At 41.5% G+C, this 21,315-nt stretch overlaps 4 protein-coding genes across 8 annotated transcripts; 2 read left to right on the forward strand and 2 right to left on the reverse strand.

Moving 5' to 3' along the window:
* Window positions 1-1,227: 1,227 nt before the first annotated feature.
* On the reverse strand, window positions 1,228-1,855 carry LOC119133849 (histone H2AX). Its single transcript, XM_037270035.1, has one exon. It carries the CDS (start codon window positions 1,769-1,771, stop codon window positions 1,346-1,348), a length of 426 nt encoding a protein of 141 aa, XP_037125930.1. The 5' UTR covers window positions 1,772-1,855; the 3' UTR covers window positions 1,228-1,345.
* Window positions 1,856-2,600: 745 nt separating this feature from the next.
* On the reverse strand, window positions 2,601-13,618 carry c2cd2l (c2cd2 like). 4 transcript variants are annotated; one of them, XM_037269849.1, is made up of 15 exons: window positions 13,318-13,618; window positions 12,656-13,084; window positions 8,517-8,612; window positions 8,266-8,385; window positions 7,946-8,056; window positions 7,710-7,823; window positions 7,408-7,507; window positions 7,183-7,315; window positions 6,953-7,017; window positions 6,290-6,408; window positions 5,834-5,990; window positions 5,667-5,735; window positions 5,269-5,363; window positions 4,008-4,221; window positions 2,601-3,738 (listed from the first exon to the last, which is right to left on the reverse strand). In XM_037269849.1, exons 2-15 carry the CDS (start codon window positions 13,010-13,012, stop codon window positions 3,488-3,490), a joined length of 2,001 nt encoding a protein of 666 aa, XP_037125744.1. In that variant the 5' UTR covers window positions 13,013-13,084; window positions 13,318-13,618; the 3' UTR covers window positions 2,601-3,487. The 4 variants fall into 4 exon arrangements, with proteins under 4 accessions (XP_037125744.1, XP_037125742.1, XP_037125743.1 ...); XM_037269847.1 differs by having other exon boundaries at window positions 5,269-5,402; XM_037269848.1 differs by having other exon boundaries at window positions 5,667-5,768; window positions 13,318-13,617.
* A 485-nt stretch (window positions 13,619-14,103) lies between these two features.
* dpagt1 (dolichyl-phosphate (UDP-N-acetylglucosamine) N-acetylglucosaminephosphotransferase 1 (GlcNAc-1-P transferase)) lies at window positions 14,104-17,164 on the forward strand. Of its 2 annotated transcripts, XM_037269909.1 has the most exons (9): window positions 14,104-14,557; window positions 14,633-14,753; window positions 14,834-15,047; window positions 15,115-15,261; window positions 15,345-15,429; window positions 15,492-15,680; window positions 15,790-15,877; window positions 16,053-16,208; window positions 16,284-17,164. In XM_037269909.1, exons 1-9 carry the CDS (start codon window positions 14,403-14,405, stop codon window positions 16,347-16,349), a joined length of 1,221 nt encoding a protein of 406 aa, XP_037125804.1. In that variant the 5' UTR covers window positions 14,104-14,402; the 3' UTR covers window positions 16,350-17,164. The 2 variants fall into 2 exon arrangements, with proteins under 2 accessions (XP_037125804.1, XP_037125803.1); XM_037269908.1 differs by having other exon boundaries at window positions 16,053-17,164.
* Window positions 17,165-17,477: 313 nt separating this feature from the next.
* Window positions 17,478-20,880, forward strand: LOC119133700 (histone H4 transcription factor). Its single transcript, XM_037269786.1, has 9 exons — window positions 17,478-17,876; window positions 18,159-18,385; window positions 18,500-18,611; window positions 18,704-18,856; window positions 18,964-19,041; window positions 19,176-19,296; window positions 19,390-19,528; window positions 19,701-19,825; window positions 19,910-20,880. Exons 1-9 carry the CDS (start codon window positions 17,717-17,719, stop codon window positions 20,244-20,246), a joined length of 1,452 nt encoding a protein of 483 aa, XP_037125681.1. The 5' UTR covers window positions 17,478-17,716; the 3' UTR covers window positions 20,247-20,880.
* Window positions 20,881-21,315: the final 435 nt, after the last annotated feature.

Below are 21,315 nucleotides of genomic sequence, written 5' to 3' on the forward strand. Positions count from 1 at the left end.
ATTGGTTCAGGCTGTCCTGTGCTGTTTTAACTAAGTCAGTGTGTGTCAGGCTGCTTGTTGCTGCTAGTAAAACAGACATGTCAGAAACGTCTGCAATTGCTAAACTTAGTATATTAATTATTTAAACAGTTCTTTTGGTCAGACAGGGAAGATTATTTCATTTTACCGGATTTAAAATCCCATTATGGTGCAATACTAGATACCTAACACTAAGTCCTTTCAACGAATCCTGTAGCCTTCCTCAGAAGCATCACAAGTGGGGCTTACGCCCCCTGCTGTCCGACATCTTCGCGATATAGTATCAAATAAGACGACAGTAGGAATCTTCACAAACGTTGTATATTAAATTTGGCTCATCCACAACGAACCAAATAGGCCCAACGACTTTTAACATTTTTTCAACTCCAGTAATAAGCCATTGGAAGAGTCAGGGTCAGGGGTGAGCAAAAGGTTTGGGCTCAACGGCGCCATTTGATTTTTAAAACACTCGGGCAGCACAGCTGGGTCGTTTGTTGGTGAGTAAAGACCATTTAAAATGTCCATGCAAGATTTTTTATTTTTGTAAAACTCGTTTTTAAATGTCATTTGAAATCAATGTGTCTAACCAGTTAAAAATGAGCAAGTATTAGATTAGCAAATTTGAGAGTCTATGCTACTAAATTAAGGCGTCAAATATTGCATGACTTTTGATAAAACTGAAGAGCAGTCATACTTTGCTCACCTCTGCTCAAGGTGGACACATCTTACGCCATTTAAAACTCTACAACGACATCTAGCGGTAGAAGGGGCGCTGAGGTGCGTTGGTTTATAGAGGCGCACGTTAAAAAAAAAAAAAGTATAAACAAGCCAGAAAAGGACTATTAGACTATGTATCGATGTCCATAACGATCGCAGCTATAAATTATATCGTTTCAAGTTGCCCATGGTGTCTTAGTTATGCTTTATTGACTAGCATTAGTTGTGCTAAACTGTCCGGCTAACCAAGTTCACACTCATTTCAGTTTTTAGTGTACGTGGTAGCTAAAGGGTACGTGACCAGGGCTGGCATTCAAAAGACTTAGAGAGTTACAAACCTCGAGTTGGGCCTCAATGTGATCATCTCATCTTTATGCAGCGAGAATTAAAACACAAAAGTGGCTAGCAACTTTACTCGCCAATACACCCAGAAATGCTAAGCTTCTGCCGGAATCAGCGCTTCGGTTAGTCGATAATAGCAGCCCCATCATCTTTAGTAAATCAATTTATTAGCAAAATGTGACGAGGACACACAAAGGACATTTGATCTTTAGACGAGTTTGGGTGGCCCTTAAAAGGGCCGTTGGGATGAACGTTAGCGGCCATGTGGCTAATATTCTTGTGACTGCGAGGAAGCCTTCTTTCCCGTCTTGCCGGAGCTCGGAGCAGACTGTCCGGTCTTCTTGGGCAGCAGAACAGCCTGGATGTTGGGCAGAACACCGCCCTGGGCAATGGTGACGCCGCCGAGAAGTTTGTTCAGCTCCTCGTCGTTACGCACAGCCAACTGGAGGTGGCGAGGGATGATGCGAGTCTTCTTGTTGTCCCGGGCAGCGTTTCCGGCTAGCTCAAGGATCTCAGCGGTGAGATATTCCAGCACCGCTGCTAGGTAGACTGGAGCTCCGGCACCAACACGCTCTGCGTAGTTACCTTTGCGGAGAAGACGATGAACACGACCGACTGGGAACTGGAGACCAGCCCGGTTGCTACGGGTCCGAGCCTTCGCACGGGCCTTGCCGCTTTTACCTCTTCCAGACATTGTTAGATTTTGGTTTGGAAACGCTCTGTTCCGTCCTCTACAATTGCAGTGGAATATTGTGAATTCGTTGCGATACCCGGATATAAAACGCCGGGCTTGTCACGCCCTTTTACGTGATTGGCTTCTATGACGATAGAATACCGTGTGGTTGGCGAGGTCGGATGAAAGAAAAAAAACCTCTGTAGCGATTGGCGTATTCTATTCTCAACCAATCACAAAAAAAGAAAGGCGATTGGCTCTTCACTGCTATATGGAAATCTTAGCCAATGGTGGTTATTCCCTCCTGTTTCAAACTTTTGGCGGCGCTCAAGAAGGAAGAAACGGAGTGAAACTGAAAAAAGGACTGGCAAAGAACATTGAGTAAATGATTTTAAGACCCAGTAAAATACAGAAAGATTAATCATATTAGAAACGGAGGATTGATAGAGATATCGAAATACTTACATGGGAAACCTGGATTCATTATAAAAGCAAAGTATTGAGGTATGGGAATTTGTTGACGTGCTAAAAAATGAGGATCAATGTGGAAAAGGTATCAAACTGAAATTTATTTGCAGAAAGGAAGTTACTGAGGCACTTAATGAGTCCCCCCTCCTATATATGTTGTAGGATAGATAGATAGATAGATAGATAGATAGATAGATAGATAGATAGATAGATAGATAGATAGATAGATAGATAGATAGATAGATAGATAGATAGATAGATAGACTTTATGGCTACATCATGTAATGGCTCCAAAAGGAGACTGTCACCTTTAAATTTGCTGATTAGATTTCCTCTCCATGATTGTTACTGCAGGTATGCAACATTAAATGAGGTCTAAAGAGAAGTTTAAAATAATTTATTTTGAAATAAATTAAGTATATCAAAATACCAGCAGAAATCACACGTGCCACATGTTGCAGCCACCACTCCCGGTTTCACATTCCAGCCAGGCAATGTCTTTATACTTCTATCTAAACAGCAATTAAGAATTGATCCTAGTCTCTTAAAGCACATTGTACACAACATATCACCCTATGATTGGAGCTGTTCAGTCACAGTACTGTAATAGCAATTTTATCATTTCTGAGAAATACCCCCTTCCTCCGATAGACGACAAGCCTGCTTGTTTCCTCTTGAGGAAACGCAGACAGGCTTAAAATCATATATATAACAATTTTCTGTATTTTTAATCCTACATCAAACAATTTCTTAACACAATGTAGAAGCAAATACAAGGAATTAACAAGGAATTCAACTTGATTTTAAATTTACTTTTGCATTGAAAAAAATCACAGCAATGTCTCTATTTTATAGTATAATGCAACTAAAACAATCCATAGTATGGATAAAATAAATAGCACTTCACATAATCATAAATTACCAGTATCTTCATACAGATTCTATGTGTTATGTAGAGTGTAAAAAATGTAAATTCCAAAGTGCAGCAATGCCATTCTTCTGGCATCCTCAAATCATTTCAAGAATTCCCGATATCTGTCAATCAAAAATAAACTGTTGTATCGTCTTGCAAAGACTTACACCCCAAACAATAAAGGTCATCTTATTTCTGCTTTAGCGATTTGATAAAGAACCACTTGTGTCCTGAAGCAGCAATATATCTAGTCCCCCCAAAAGTACTCCCAGAGGTGTCCTCCATCCAAGGGACATCAGACTGAAATGAGAATAGTCTTGTGCTCAGACAGCTGTCGGGGTGACAGCAAAAAATGATCAGTTATTAGCTGAGCCCGCACCTCCGTTGGTGCTTGTGCCTTTTCCTTTCCGTTTCCCTGATGAGCGGAAGGAGAAGCGCTTGATGAGACGTCGTGAGAAGCTACCGGACTTCTTTCGACCACTGTCTGCTTCCGCAGTAAAACTATTGTCCATTTTGGAGATATCTTCGTGGGACTGGCTGAGGCAGGGCTCCTTCTGGCGATGTCTTCTGCGGAACAACAGCTTCGATCCGCTCTGCAGAAATCCCACTGTGGGATGTAGAGAATACTGCATTAGCGTGGCTATTAGCATTTGCTAATAGCTAAAGTTCGAACCCTTAACCTTAGAGTAGTGAATGAATTGTGGTGCACTCTCATGCCTCTGCATTTTCTGTACTGGCCAGCAGGTGGCAGCAAAATATCTTAATTGTATTAGCACATTTAAAATATGATAGCGCTACCAAGACAAAAGCAGTAAAACCAGAAATCAACAACCAAACTATCAACATTGTGATTGTAACATAAGATAAGACCATCACCTTTATGATCCTTGAGGCTGCGTGTTTCTAAAGCACCAGTGGAGCCAGTATCTGAGTCCACATCATCCACAGAGGGACGCTCAGATACATCGGAAGGTGTGGTTTCATCGAGCTCTTGGTGGTGTCCCGCTCCAAAATGGTTGCTTTGCATGGCGGCGTCCATTGCTGCGGCGTAGCCACTTGACAGTGTGCAGTTGTCTTTTGAAAGAGGAACCTAAGAAATACAAGGAATCAGAATGAGTGTTTTCCCGTGGTCAGCATACAAATAGCATTATGTTATTATTTGAATGCTTGTTTGTCTGATTGGATGTACAAATATCATATTACCATCAAATGCATTGATATTATTTGTTTTTGATTACCTAAAATGAGGCTTGATGTTTTTTAAATGCTATAAATTGTTATAGGTGCAGTAAAAAGAGAGCCTTTGGCTCACTCGTGAGCACTTCCTGGTCTGTCAAAAATACAGTATGTACCTTTTTAAATCAGTGCCACTTCAGGGAAACAAAGTTGCAGTAATTTTAGGTTAACCTTTGTTCATCTTATCAAGATCTAGAAAGATTATGGACTTTGCATAGAGAGCTGTTGTCTGCTACTTTGTCATTATTTGATAGTACTCCACTATACTCTGTATGCAACTTTAGTGCAACTATTTTAAACTTGTTTTGATGATTCGAAGTACTAAACTCAGGTTGTTCAAACAAGTCTTTTTATTTCAAATTTCTTCCTAGCAAGACAATCTCTCTGTTTTTATTTGTATTAAGGCAATGAGAAAGTTTTACAGTAAATAAAGATTGTGATTCTAATTTCATGTAGGATGTTACTGCTGTTGTGGTCAATACTGTACCTTTTCTGCTGCAGCTGACAAAATATATATACATAAATCATGCCTTTGAAATAGTAAGGGTAAAAGCAATGCTTTTTTTTTTTTTTTTTTTTTTTTTTTAAAGGCTACACTCGGTTCTATTGTCATACTATGCCTGGTCTTTAAATATGCCGCCTTGAGACGTCAAGTTACCACTGCAGCCTTTTGAAATGGAAACATTTCCCTTTCACCCAGAAATCAGGTCAGAAGACGGCTCTAATGAGATTTGAATGTGCTCAGAGGGGGTCAAGGGTGTGGACTGCCACCTTAATCTAGGTAAACGTATATAATTCATTCATTGAATTCATTCATTCATTCATTCAATTTTAATTTTAAGTCGTTTTGATATCAATGCCATCCCATTCTATCCATAATCGCAACTCTCAATTGTCTGACCTTTGACACTCCTGAGATGATCAATGTGCTTCTCTTCGTCGGGGTCTTTCGAGCCATTTTGGAGTTGGACTCGGTCAGCTGACGAATGGCTGTTTCTGCAACAGGATCCAAGCCATTAGACAAGCGGCTGGCCTCTATGCAACAAAAGCACACATTTAAAATCAGCTGTATTTTCTTTTGTAGACTCTCCATCATGTTCCTGTTACACAGCTGCCGACTGCCTATATAAAGCACTCGTGTGCTTCTCTATGGACTTTTTGGATTGTATTGTCAAAAAGTACTGGGACATGTGGCCATTACACATACAGGAGTATTACTAGCCCACAAGATTGTGGGGTGGCTCTTTGGCTAATTTAGCTCATCCCAATATTTTTGTGCATGTACAGCTGCTAACTCACTGCTCGGATCAGGGCTTGGGGGGGTCCCACTTCCATCAGAGAGAATGGTGGGCTTCTTTTCTGTCACCTCTACTTTGGAAGGGGAACGCAAAGGAGAATCACCTACAAAATATGAACTCCAGTTGAATGTTGTTAACCAATAGTAATCCATGCATCAAAAGATGTACCTGGACTGCGCTCCAATTTCAGTCTGGACTGGACCGTCGTTACAGTGGTGACGATGGTTCCGTCCGGCATGATGGTTCGATCCACATCGACCTTTTTGGTGGGGGTGATTGAGGAACGCAGTGGCGACCTGAGGTCCTCAGTTTCCACATAGAGGAGCTGAGTGGATAAAAAAAAAAATATTGTGGCAAACCCACTTTACTTCAAAAGCTTTCCACATCTCATTTAGAAACTATGTGTGCACTGAGAATCTACAAAGAATCATTTCTTAAGAATGTGAGAAATGTTATATCGCATTCAGCAAGATGTAAAATCACAAGTAGGCTGTTGAGATGGTAAGAATGGGCCCTCTATCAGCTTCTTTACAATACTTACTATATAAAAAGAAAAAAAAAGAAATGCTAACTCATCCCACGTCTTTGTATGAGTTGTCATGCATTTAACAGCTTCTCACTCACTTCCGCTGTTATGGTGGCGATAGGCTCCAAGGAGTGGCTTGGGTTTATTGGGAGTACGACAGAGGTAGGAACTTTGGACTGGAGGTCCAAGGCCAAGGAGCCATAGCCTGGAAGAAATTCTAGCAGACCAAAGAGAAAAAACCAAAAAGTAAAACAGGTACGAAAGGCACTGACTCTGTCTTTAAACACTAACACAGTTTTTCCTAATCATTTTACAAATGTGCCACCTCAAATAATACTTAGTACCTCCATTATGACAAATATTTACATAATTTCAATTGGGTATTAGGCCCAAGTGTTCTAGTCAACATGTAGTTTGAAAATGAGCTCTGCACTAAAATACAGTATGGCTAAAACTAAAATTATTTCAGTGAATCTTAGCCACAATAACATGATTTTAAATTTAGCTCTGCAATAAAATACAGTATGGATAAAACTAAAATTATTTCAGTGATTCTGAGGCGAACCACTAGTGAGCCGCAATAACATGATTTGAAATTAAACAATGAAGATGTGATTATATGATCTACTGCTTTCCGAAGCCATGTTGATGCCATTGTAAATTGTGAGTTTTTGTGAGTTTCAATATTTTGATTCTACAGAGATCGGATCATTGCGGCAAAATTTTTTTTGGACAAGAGCCCAGACTATGCTGCGCCTTACGCTCGCTGCTGCCATTCCGCTCCAGAAGTCTCACTCTCAGCTCTTTGGTTTCTGGACTCAGCTCCCTTCAACACAAAGGGCACAGCTGTGTTAGAATCATCCTGGAAGAATCCCCTCTTTGCAATGTTAAAAAGAAAAAAAAAGAAAACATATCACTTCTTTTTAATGTTGCCATGTTTGAACAGCCATGTCCCTGGCATGTTTATGTGACATCGTAGATGCTTTCTTACAGTGTAATTTCTTCTCTCCATTCCATTGGGGTCTTTGGGTTGGTGGGCACAGGCAGAAAGCAGGTTGTCCTTTCTGAGGAGGGTTGGTTCAGGCTGAGGACGCAGCACAGCTCGACTGAGCTCGACCACTGGCCTGGAAACACACAGCAAGCTCTGTGAGGGGCCAGGGATCCAACGGAACGATTGACAGAAAGGATCCAAAGCCACTGCGGGAATTCATCTGACCTTTACTTAAGGTCACCCTGAGCTGCCGTAGAAGTAGTCGCTGCACAAAGACACTCGGAGGTACAGGCTTGGATCCTACTGATAGGTGCTCCACGGGGCCCTGTGAGCAGAAAACGAGTGTATAAGCATGAAAGAAAACTTTTTGGAGGGTCAGGTGAGCCAGAGCCTATTGAGGTGGGTAATATTTATTTACCTTCGCACATACGGATTTACAGTCTTCACTGAACCATTCTGAACTTTTAGACTTCGTAATAATATTTTCCTAGTGGAAATAGAGAGGGGAAGAAAAAAAAAAAACGTACTGGAAAATTCCTTGTACAGGTCCTGAGGTTGAGGATCATGGCAGGATGAGAGCTGAATAGAGTATCCTCTACCAAGCTCCTTATCACGTCCAGGTCTACTTTGTCATCAACGCCCTGAAAGAAACCAGCAATTCATGAGGCAATCAAATATCTACAATAAAGACATTGCCGAAAAAATATATCTCTTTCCATGAATTGATGTAGAAAATCTGACTGCTAATATTGAAGCTTCTCACATGTCTTAGCAGTTTGCATGGCGACGCAGTGAGTTTCAATGACGGTTCCTTGGAAAGAGTCCAGGACACCAAGAGTCCTTCATCCTCCGCATCCTCCAGACATACGACCACCTGAAGATGGAATAAGACACAGATAATGGGTGTACATATAGTATAGCCTATAAGAGTGTTCCACTGTTTATGCAATTGTCAGTAAAGGTAGGACCGGAACGTCCCCTTCTGTTTAAGTAGATATTTGACTAGCAATGCAAATGTTCTTGTGTGCTCGCTAGTAAAAGAGAGGTGCAAACTCAAAGAAACCAGGTGGTGTGCCTCAGTACCTTTACCACTGTAGGTGCGATCGTAATCTGATAGGTGTCCATGGCAACGGCAGCGGGGGACTGCTGAGTAACCGTCACAGGAAATGCCACCGTGTCCACCCGACATCTACAATGTAAAACCTATCGTGGCAGAAAAGGTGTCATCAGGGATGTCATCAAGGATTCACACAATCAATCGAGGTCACCTTTTTCTATTTTACAAATTTGTTATGCTACGATCAACAAAAATGTTGTAGAAGATGATTACGCACTGTTCTTTGTGCCGATTGGTCAGTGCAGGTGACACTCTCAATTGCAGGGGCAGGAATAAACTGGACACTGCTGTCAAAAGTGATTTGGATGGAGCTCTGTGAGAGACAGAGGGAGGCAATAAACAATAAGAACAATAAAGTAGTAAATATGACATAAGTGGACATGAAGAAAAAGACACTTGGCTGCGACATAAAGGATTGTGGACCGCAGCGGTACAGACTTGCATGAAGCTAGCGAGCAATTAGTCAGTCCTTAAGGAGGTGTTTTTTTTTTTAGCTGTCTAATGCAACTGTATCACGAGGTCACCAAATAATTAGGTCAATTTATGAATTTTAAACACGGTTGGTGTCAAGCATCTAAGAATTGCACTGATTTCATTTCATGGCTGCAGCACAGTGTAACATACCAGAGGTAAAATGACGATAGACACACATATTTAGACCATCTGGTCGTGTGATGCTGTTGCCAGAAAACCAAGAGGCTATTGCAGTCACTGCTCATGACACAGAAATGACAACCACCGCACGGCCAGCGGCGAGTTGCATTCACTCGGTCAGAATGATGATCGGGGCCCGAGGACGCTGGCATGCAAATGGAAACATATGTTCGACCAAAGGCTGGTAGGGAGCATGTTCAAGTTAATGGCAGAGCTAGTCCCCACTGAAGGCGCCGCGCTCCACTGCCTGACACTGACTCCAAATCAAGCAAGGCATCACAGAAGCTGTGGCTGATTATCAATATGTGTTTGTGTTAATGTGTGAGTGCCAAAGGATCTGTTTCAGTGGACCTCATTGTCTGGCTCAAGAGATGCAAGTGTGAAAAAACAAATCCCCCATTGTCAGAACATATGTCTCTCTAGATACATGTCCAATCTCTTCCAAATGGAACAGTGGAGGCGGGGCAGAAGTGGGAGAATGATATAACAGAGTTTGTGGTTAGTGTGTGTGTTTCTGTGCAAAAGAGGTAGGAAGCAAAGTGCAATGCTGCAGGCTGACCTGGGTCCGGACCAACACTCTGGTCACATGACTCCACACTACAAACAGTGATGTTTACTTTGCTTGGCTGAAGCCTCTGAAACTGCTCAGTCAGCTGACCATTCACCGCATCCAAACGAGCGTAGCAAATACAAAGTGATTTATCTCAGATTGCGTGGCATCCAGAAACGGGTTCCGATTGTGTGCGCGCTCACATGTGTGTTGCAAAAGGTTTGCGTACCACTCAGCCAAAGAGCCCTGGCGTCGACAGTGAGGCTCATTAAGATTATTATGACATCGGGAGCAAATTCCCCTGAACGTCACTGCTAATCATCCTAAAACGAGACTAAGTGAGCCCATGAGATATTAGCAAATTAAGACAAAGGAGGGGGGCAGGATTAGTCAGAGCCTGTTAGAAAGATAGGTTAGCAGGAAGACCTTAGATTGGTCTCTTTCCTCATAGAAGGCAGAATGGTCTAGGCAGAATGACCCCTAACCCAACACTCAGAGTATGTTTACATGACAACAATCGAGTAGAAATGTGCACAATGTTGTCAAAATTATTCTTGTTTCCATGAACTAGCAATGAAACCTGCTGGGTCTTTTTTTAACGTGGTGCAATTTGGTGTCGCGCAGCTTCGCAGCACAAGCAACGACCTCATTTTGTCATCAGCAGGCAAAATCTAGTAGCACATCCACTGCTTTGTCCTTGTGACCTCTGTTCGTGCACATGTGTAATTTGTGGGATAGCCTGCGGACTACAACAGTGTCACTTCAGGTTTGTCAGAAATATTCCATTCAGTACCTGAGGGCTGGGCACGATGGTCAACCAGGAATACACTCAGCTTGTGGCTTCTGTTGACCCTCTGTCGCCTTTTCTGTCATTCTGTTTTCTTTTAGATTTTTTTACGACAGCAATAGGAAACCAAATTGCAATTGGAAGTAACTAAATTACTGGTTAAAAAAACAAACAAACAAACAAACAAACAACAAGCAAAAAATGACGCTATAATGGCCTACATGCCGGAAAAAGAGGTGAACCAGCCTCTTACTAATCTGAACACTGTATCCAGTAGCGCCCGCGGCGATAACTCTGCAGACATTTTTTATCCAAGTGAGTCATGAAACAGACTGCATTATGGGATGCCACAGACATGCATGAGCTTTTTTTCATGCTCAAGTGGAATAAACACCATGAGTTTTGTGTTTATTTAATGCACAGCAGCTGCTACATCACAGGATTCTGTAATAGTCTTGGTGTGTTGATACAGCATAAGGAAGTCTTCCTGTTGGCCATAATTAACCAGCTGCAAAACCAGGGAACGAAAAGACCCGGATGAAGGAAGAGGCTGGAGGGTTTCTTCACCGTCATTATCAATATACTTTGCTTAAGCACATCTGTGAAAAAGCCAGCTGCAAAGGGTCGACAGTTGAGCACTTAGCTTCTCATTCTCCAACTCCCCTTTCTGACCAATGGGCTCAAACTGGAAAAATAAGAATTTTAATCTGTGCCAAGATTGACTAAAGTTGCTATGCAACTATTATTGATATTTTACTGTGTTCAAATATCTGATCTCACAGTATTCCATGAATATTTTTGCAAATCTGCAACTGTTTGTAGTGTCTACTTTGTCTTAATAATTAGAAATTACAAGCAAAGACAGTACTGAGCGACTTGATTGTAATGTAAACCAACTCAATGAACTTTTTCTGATAGGGATTATAAAGGTTACAAAAACAAGATCAGATAAAAAAAACCTCATATCTAAACTGAATTGAATCTATATGTCATAAAAATACCAAATAAAAAAAATGCAGAGTAATACCACAGCAAATTCCATGACATCAATGTAAACAATGATGACATCATTGCTTATTGTCTATGATCTCACCTTTGACATTCAGATCCAATGAGTAAATATAATTGGATGAATAATTTTGCATGTGCTTCCCTCTCTAAGCATTAATACAATTATTTCAAGAACTCTGTCAGACCTTGAATAAGAGAGAAGTGCTAAGGTTAATGCGAAGAGGGATTGACGGGCTAATCCCCACATCCTCATGGCGATGCCTCCTGGGGGCTCTTGTTTTGCTGATGCAGAGCCACAATTGCCAAAATGCAAAGCAGAGAAGAAAATGCAAGCACCATCATTGGTTGTGTTCTGCAAGTGGCCACGACAACATGCACAACATTCAACGCGACGGACCAAGGATGGGGTGTGGCTTGTTTGTACCATTCATGTCCCATAGCAGGTTTTCCAAGTTAAAGATGTGGCGAACATCCCAGACAACCGTACAAGCATGCATGAGTGCGTCAAATTAGATTGTTTTGTAATCTCAGCCAGCGTCATGGCCCAGTATCATGTGCGGCCAAGTGATTAGCATATGCTGCAGACGCATCTAGAATAACAGGCACAACAGACACAATGACGAAGAAACTTTTTTATACTAATGAGCGAGAAAATATGCCATGGTGGGCATCTCAGTTCAGAAAGTGTCAGCTGAGAGTCACATGGACACACTGTCGAGAACAGTTTGTCTCTGCGACTACTGACATTCTGCATGGAAAATGATCTGTTTTAATTAATTTATCGCAGAGCCAATGGGACCTTTTTCTGATCTCCTATGATTGAATTTCCTAGCAGGATGATGAGCTTCTCGACTCCACGGACTGATACCATCTCCCAGATTCATAATGGTACCACCACGCTCATAGAACAGCATTGTGCAAATTACATTGACCATTTGGGGAAAAGTTTAGAGAAGTTCAAATTAAGTTCACCTGTCAAGGTTAGTATACAACAAACTTTTTTTGCAGTAATGTATGAGCAAATTGAATATGCAGGGGGGGCAAACATATGAACCTTGCTTTGCGCTGGGTATAATTTGAACGAGAAGCATCCACCACTTCATACGAGGCAGGGGAAAAGGAGGCTATTTTTACAAGGTGTAGGCGTTCATACTGCGGTTATACTGGCTGGTCTTGCCTCGATACTCTTACGCTTCGGAGCTGTTACGCAAGGACGTGCCCCTCATCCTCTTAACCATCATACTCCAACATCCACTTCTAGCGCATCTAAATTCACACCTGTGCTGCTTTTCTATACACTCACTCAGTCCTTGTGTGCCACCTCGCGTGAAAATGAAAAAAAATTCTCACTCACCCCATTTCTGCAAGCTTGCTCGTTCAGAGCTTTGATCCAGCTCTTGCGACAGTGCTCACTGAACGACTTGAAGGAGAAGAGGGAGGTCAACAAGGCTTTAACTCCGAGCTCAGCCACGGCTTCTCCATCCCGAATCGGACGCAGCTTGAGCAGGAAGTCCCACACACCTGCAGCCAAGTCGTGGTGAGGATGCTGCCTGAGGGATAGATGCGGATGCTGCTCGGCGGCTTTCCTGCGTCTCCACTGTTGCAAGAGACTCAGTGAGAATTGGAAGAGCCAGACCAGTACGATGAGTAAGGAGGCCAGGAAAAGCCCCACCAGGGCCAGCCAGCCCAACTCCTGGAGCTCCATCACCATCTCCTGCAGTCTCTCATGTCTACACGGAAATGTTTGGGACTGTCAGAGAAGCGCAGACAGGCACCCTTCAACCTGTCGAGGGCACCAAACAGACAGTTAGACTTGCAGCATTTTGGACCATTATAATGTATTAGATTAACAATCAACAATATGTAAAGAATGGTGTTGCTTTGAAGGATCCTAACAAGATTGTTGAGGTCATAATAAAATACAGTGTGAATGTGCATCAGTGCGTAAGGTGTGTGTAAGGTGCATCAGAAGAAAAAAAGATCAGATTTGATAGGATGAATTTTAAATTAACCCACCGTTTAACTTGGACGGTCCGAGCTGCAGAATGCAGGGAATCGAAAGCAAGTCGCGGTAACATGAAGCTACTGCCTTCTTCATGGCGATAAACAGCGGCGCCAACAACACATGACTTTGTCCCATTGCACTCGTAGCATTCCTCGCAGGAGTGTCACTCCAATTAGAAAATTATTTTTTTAATTATTCCACATATACGTTGAATGATCTTCCCGGTGTACTCCGTCCTAAATCTCCACTGATTTCACAGGGAGACAGACCAACCTCTCTACAATAAGACAACTGGACGGGGAGAATGACGTCAACCTGCAGGCGGCGCTGTAGGGCTGGAGTGCGAAAGGTGAAACGGAAAAATAAAACAGGGCTTTCGAAATAAAAGCATTCTCAACGAGCTCAACGAATGGGCAAATGTTTGCACTCAAATGTTACATTTGAGTTTTAAAACGAACAAGTATGCATGTTAAAAAAAAAACTAAAGTATGCATGTTAAAAAAAAAATACTAAAAATGACCCCCCCCCCCCCCGTTTTCAATCATTCTTTTATTTGACTATTTACAATGCCTCAACAAGGTGAATTAAAAACAACACAACATACAGGAATCCCCACAAATATTCACAAAAATTCCCTTAATTTTAGGAAGAAAACTACAGTATAATGGCAATGAACATGTATTAAGACGTACAATTTTGAGACATGTTGAGAATTTTTTGGAGGTATTATTCAGTGGACCGTTCCGTAATGAAGGGTAATGATTTATTTTGAAAATTATATCCGGAAGTATATCATCCGTCTGACACCAGGAACAGGACAGTGTAACATGACAGTTGGAGAGTTTATTTTTCAAACGTAGCTCATGTTTTAGCGTAAAATCTCCCGACGGCAACTTGTTTGACTTACTGTTGTGATTTATGGAGCTATTCATTATTATTACCAATTCTGAGTCGCTATTATTGTCTTAAAATGGCAGCATGACGTGCTTATACGTGAGTGGAAACAGCCTAAGTTTGTTCATTGAGAGACTAACTGGGCAACCACACAATCAGTGCACAGTTCGGTGACCTGTTCAGACTGCTCAAGAAGCACAAAATGTCGCCGTCGCCATTCTTACCGCTGGCCATCAACGGTCTCATGTCAGCACTAGGCTGCTTGGCCACAATGAAGCTGATTCCCACTTTCAAGGACCATTTCATCGCGGCCAGATTGTACGGGATGGATCTAAACAAACTGACAAAAAATCAAGTGTGAGTACTGTTCTCTTCTCTTTTATTGTGTTCTGGGCAAATCGAAAATTGCTTGACCCTCTTCTGCTTCTTTAGTCCAGAATCACAGGGTGTCATCAGTGGGACAGTCTTCCTCATCATTCTCTTCTGCTTCATCCCAGTGCCTTTCCTCAGTTGCTTTGTGGGAGATCAGTGCAATGGCTTCCCACACAATGAAGTAGGTCCACACTAAAGCCAGTGAAAGTGAAAAAGCTTTTCTTGCAAGTCAGACTTCTTCTGATGGTGCCGTTTCTTCAGTTTGTGCAGCTGATCGGTGCGCTTCTCGCTATCTGCTGCATGATCTTTCTGGGATTTGCTGACGATGTGCTCAATTTGCGATGGAGGCACAAGCTCCTGCTTCCCACTATGGCATCCCTGCCACTTCTCATGGTTTATTTTACAAACTTTGGCAACACGGTCATCTTGGTGCCTAAACCATTCCGAGCACTGCTGGGGCTGCATCTGGATCTAGGTGAGTTGTGTTGGTACTACTGTGTATGATGGGGTTGCTGACTTTTTACGGCTCTTTCTTTTGACAGGTATTCTTTACTATGTCTACATGGGCATGCTGGCAGTCTTCTGTACAAATGCCATCAACATCCTGGCTGGTATTAACGGCATCGAGTCAGGTCAAGCTCTGTTCATCTCTGGCTCCATCATCATCTTTAACCTGCTGGAGCTCAGCGGTATGTTGCTGTTTATCCACTCTTACCCACTTTGATTCTGTCCTTCAGTCTGGAATTTGATCATTATTATTTCTTCATTTCAGGGGATTATCACGACGACCATGTTTTCTCTCTCTACTTCATGATGCCGTTTTTCTTCACCACCTTAGCACTTTTTTACCACAACTGGTGTGTCAACGTAAAACCACAGACTGTTGTTTCAATATTACAATATTTTTTTTTTGTTACAGGTACCCCTCGTCTGTGTTCGTGGGAGACACTTTCTGCTACTTTGCTGGAATGACCTTTGCTGTAGTTGGCATTCTGGGACACTTCAGCAAAACAATGCTATTATTTTTCATTCCTCAAGTGATTAACTTTCTGTATTCCTTGCCTCAACTATTCCACATCATCCCATGTCCCAGACACAGACTTCCCAGGTAGCTTTCTTCTAATGAACTGAAATGTACACATTTCATGTGATATTCATTAATTCTATGACCCCCCCCCCTTATCCATTTGTCTCATATTATAACATGCACATGTAAGGTTGAATCCGGACACAGGCAAACTGGGGATGAGCTACTCTAAATTCAAACGCAAGGACCTTTCTAAACTAGGACATCTCATTCTGCAGGTAAGTTCATTACAAGAGCTCGTTTGAGGCTGAGAGTTATTGTCTCGGCATTATTTGTCATTAGTTGTGTCTGTAGTATTGTCGTACTGCACCTCATCATATTTTGCAGTGTTTCAAATTTTTTCTAAAGCAATATTAAGCATTAAATGACAGGCAAAACTTGCCATATCGACAGGTTGCAGAGTTACTGAAGCTCCTTGAGGTGGACAGAGGCCAGGAAAATGATGATGAATTTATTGAGTGCAACAACATGACCATAATAAATCTCGTGTTGAAATTCCTTGGTCCCACGCACGAGAGAAATCTCACTGCCATCATGCTCCTGATACAGGTAGAGCCAAAAACAGCTCAAACAGCCATCTACTTTACAAAAAAGACATTAGTGTTCCACTTTTTTTGTGTGCAGGTGATGGGAAGCGCTTTGGCTTTTGGGATCCGTTACCATCTGGTGCGCCTCTTCTACGACGTCTAGAGAATGACAGAAACAAATATTTATGGAACAATTTTACAGGCTCATTGTTTGTGCCTTTTGAAATATTCCATTACCTCATTACTTTTGATTCTCAGCCTCGATGTGTGGCAAAGACCCAGTGTCAGGGTGAAAACATTTGGCAACAATATGTTCGCATAATGTACGAATATGATGCAAGTCTTTCTGAAATTTGAAACTCTTAATTTCTTTCCACCCCAAAAATTATATTTTGGTGTTGGGTTTAAAGTAATATAGTGAGGTCTACTATCCCCTGACAGAACCTCTATCATGCAGACTCATGTTTGAATAAAATCCAATATGAATTTTTTTATAGTGCAGCAGTTCATGGTTTCACTTGTACATGTGCACTGTAATAACCATATGAAGCTGTTATGTAAATAAAAGGGATATTTTTTTTAATTGATAATCCTTTTTACCTCTGCAGTGGGGATTTTTATTATCGCAACAGCGAACGGAAGAGCAAACTGTGCACAATGCTCGAGATATTAAGACCACTCACGGAGCAAGTTTAAAAGCAAATCAAGTTTTCTGGTGGACAGTTAGCAATTTAGTTATGAAAATATGTGACACAGGATACATTACAAAAATTCATTTGGGGAAGCTCAACATTAGTTTTAAGTTACTGAAAAGGATAAAGTTACTTTCTCTCTTTTCCCCACCATGTACTCTATTTTTTGTATAAAAGCACTGGACTACTGTGATTTAGAATGTACCCACTAACTTCAAATGGGATGCTGGCAATTATTTGTGAATATAGTTGGCTGAGACTGTACAATAAAGGCGGACATACACAATATGCATCACATTTTTTTACAAGTGGTAAATACAATTGCTGTAAAAGGTTATTAATTGGAGTATTATTCCAGCAAAGGGCCACACATTTGTTTTAGACCCAACAATCCAAGAAATTACTTTGATATACGTACAAATGGAAATCTTTAAAATATATTGTGTTCATGTTTTAACGTCAATATCGAAATCTTAAAATAAAAAGGGAAAATAAATGTTACTGATTTTACGAGTGAAAATCGTGCCTGGTTGTTTACGCGTGTCTTCCGGAACCATTAACACCAGTAAATAAACGCTGCATTGTTTCTGTGGAACTTTTGAAAACGCTGCACCGCCCGTCAAAACTCTTGAATGATAACATCGTCTTTGTGCTACTCAATTAGCTAAAATCTAGACAGGAGCGTTTATTTCAATGATAATTCGAATAACTTCTTACTCCGTTGTCGTTTCTTCGACGGCTTTCCCAAACTGCTTAATGTTTTAGAGCTAATGTGCAAACAATACTTGGTTCATCCTGGGATTCACTTTTTTTTGAAGTGACACTAGCCATTCAAGAGATGCCTCCCAATAAACGACTGCAGGAAAAAACGCTGAAATTAGAATGTGAGTGGGCTTCGTGTCAGGAGTCGTTCAGTCAAATGGAGAAATTCTGCAAGCATGTGGAGGTACACTTGGATGCTACGAACATGGCGGAAGGGGATGAAGAAGAACTAGAATGTGAGTTGAAGCCAGTATAACGTTCCTCTACTCATTTACTGACACGATCATGTGAATCGGTTTAATTACGCGATCAGCTCTTGAAAAAAACATTATAAGCTTTTAGAAAGCCCGAAAACACCAACTGTCAATACAAGCAACTGAATAATATAGTCAATGTTTTGTTTTAGATGTAATTTGTTATTCTTATATCAATGTTTAAGGTTTAGTGGAGGTCCTTTTTTCAGACTGCTTTTGTTTTAAATAATACATTGGACTACTTTTCCTGTCTTTTCTGACCAGGGGAAAGAAACTGCCTTTGGAGAGACTGCGGGTTTTTTTCTGTGGAGGGGCCTGAAGAGTTCCGGCGACATCTCTTCTTTCACTGTTACCATACCAAGTTGAAACAGTTGGGTCAGCAGGTGCTCAATAGCCAGGCAGAAATTGGCACGTGCTCCATCGGCTCCCACACCCGCAATATTGTCCCTGAAATCCCTGAAAATTTTACCTGCATGTGGGAGGAATGTGAGGTATGTTGTGCATGTTTGTAAAATGTCTACTGTAATCCAAACCGTGAACTGAATTAAATCTCACATAATATGCAAGGTTTTAAAAGGCAATCACTTCTTTTTTGCGTGTTAAAGCAACCACCTTATGAGAATCCAGAGTGGTTCTACAGACATGTGGAGCTTCACAGCTTATCTATAGACATACCAGCAGGAGACTGTGAATTCCCTTTACGCTGCCGATGGAAGGGTACGCTGTCATCACCTTATGATAATAATTCCAAAATGGCCCTTATTCCTATTGAATACAAATGCTATCATGAGTTTCTTATTGCTGCATAGATTGTGACGCTACTGCTAAAGGCCGTTCTAAGTTACGGGAGCATCTACGCAGCCACACCCAGGAGAAGGTCGTAGCGTGTCCAGGCTGTGGAGGGATGTACGCCAATAACACAAAGTACTTTGACCACATCATTCGACAAGGTGCTATGGAAGGTGAGAATATAGACACAGTACAAAGACATGCAGAAGTAAAATAGTTAGCGGACATAACTGGAGGAATTTATATTTGCTCTATGTGCTTCAATTTATATTTGCTCTAGGCCAAAGATTCCAGTGCTCCCATTGTTCAAAACGATTTGCAACAGAGAGACTGCTCAGAGACCACATGAGGACCCACGGTTAGTAGCTAGCCAGTAGTTTGCATTGCTGTCTTATATGCAGCCAAGCTCATAACAATTCTATTAGTATCATCAATTATTTTGTGTCTTGAATGTTATGATGTTAATATTGTTTATCATTTTTTTCTTTCTAGTGAGCCACTACAAGTGCCCGTTGTGTGACATGACTTGTCCTTCACCTTCAGCGCTGCGCAATCATATAAAGTTCCGCCACAGCAATGAGAAGCCATATCGCTGTGAATACTGTGAATACAGGTAGCACATCCTGCAAATATGTACTTGTCTGCTCCTTTCTCTTTCCTAAAATGTCATAATTAATTGCTTGTGATTCTCTTGTATTATTTTTAGCTGTAAGAATCTGGTGGATTTGCGTAAACATCTGGACAGCCATAGCATCGAGCCGAGTTACCACTGCAATGTGTCTGGCTGCAGCTTCGCATCTCGTACTCTTAGCACGTTGAAGAATCACCACAAAAAGGAGCATGAGGTAATAGCCGCAATAGTGTTCCCCCGCAGTATCGTGATTCACTGACCTTAGATCCTCTACATCCCATATTTTCTGGGAAATAATGTATATGGTAGGACATTCTATGAAAAATTATCAATCGCTTTTAATGTTTATTGCAGATGATAGTCCTGCTCAATTTGTTTTTGTTCAGGGAAATTTTCTAGCTCGCTACAAGTGCCATGTGTGCGATCAGTGCTTCACCAGAGGAAATAACCTCACGGTTCACCTGCACAAAAAACACCAGTTCAAATGGCCTTCAGGACACCCACGGTTCCGGTACGTTGAAGCTGAATTGAAAATGCATAGCTGGTGACGCATGCAATGTCATGTTGACACCCCCTCCCCCCTCGTGGCTACCAGGTACAAGGAGCACGAAGACGGCTTCTTTCGGCTGCAGCTGATCCGTTACGAGAGCGTGGAACTGACGGAGCAGCTGATGCGAGAGAGGCAACATGGAATCGCAGAGGCGAGCCAAGAGTCCCCCGGGGCCGCTCCTTCAGAGACTCAGGTAGAGCTGAGGGGGCTGTTGCTAGAGGAGCAGAAGACCGAGGCGCCCACCGTTAACTGTGAGGAGGGCGGTCAGGAAGAGAGCATCTTGTTCTCGATTCTCACTGGAGGTTTGGCACAGACGGCGGACGACATCGTCATACTACAGTATCAGGATATACCTCAAGAACAAGACATGCAGACAGTTTGACCCCTCACACCATCCTAGTATGTGAATACACTGTTGGCTTGAGATACAAGTCACCTGACTGATGTTTTGCTCTGATTTGCAAGTACAAATTCAAAGTTTTCTATCTTACACCTAAGATAAAATCTAGAGAATTATGCACCAAACAACTTCTCTAATGTAAAACACCTAATGGAAAACTTAGCTGGGTTAAAGATTAGCAATGATGGAGATGGTTTTGGAAGCTTAAGCAATGGCAATTGAAACACAAATGATGTCTTAAGGCACTACTGTACACATTTTGTTTCTAGCTTAACTGAATGTAACTGGTAAGATGTGATCGTAAAGTTGAATAATTTTCCCATCAAAATAACAAGCCTATATTAGGCAGTTGCCCGCTCCGATCTTTCTTGCCAATGTTATGGACAACTAAATTGCCTGTATTTTGATCGAATTATAACTTGAATTAATTCATCCAATGCGTCCTACCTCCCATATAGCATCGTCACATTGTTGTTTGTTAATTTTTCGGAACATGAAGGTTCCTTAATGATGAAGAAAATGGCATCCACACAATGATGCAATATGTTATGCCTACCACATTGTCATGTGTATGTACTATACACAAAACTTAAATTAAATTGCTGTTTTAAAAAAATGGTACTGTGAAATGCTTGTTCTTTATTATCCACCTTTTTTAACTGCTTATCCTGTTCAGGGTTGCAGGGAAATGGAGCCCATCAAAGTCAAGTGTACCACGATCCGTGACCTATTTTTTTTGGTTTGTATTTTTAATTTGTAGCCACTTTTCAATGATAACAAGCACTAGCAAAACTGTCACCTGAATACCGACACAGACTGGTTGGAATGCAACACTCTCAGTCGACATGATTTGCTTTCACCACCTGAAGCTTGGTAGTCCAAATATACATATTGCATGTCTTTTGCTTTGCTGCTGCAGTGTGCCAAAGTCTGAGTTGCCAAGTCAAGCAACTGCATCACGTGCTTTTTAAAATGTCTTGTCACACATTGTCCTATGCAAATTTCAAGTGTCCTGCTGAATATATTCAAAAATTTAGGAATATTTGGCCTT

The sequence above is a fragment of the Syngnathus acus genome, chromosome 14 (genome assembly GCF_901709675.1).
Source record: "Syngnathus acus chromosome 14, fSynAcu1.2, whole genome shotgun sequence".
NCBI lineage: Eukaryota > Metazoa > Chordata > Actinopteri > Syngnathiformes > Syngnathidae > Syngnathus > Syngnathus acus.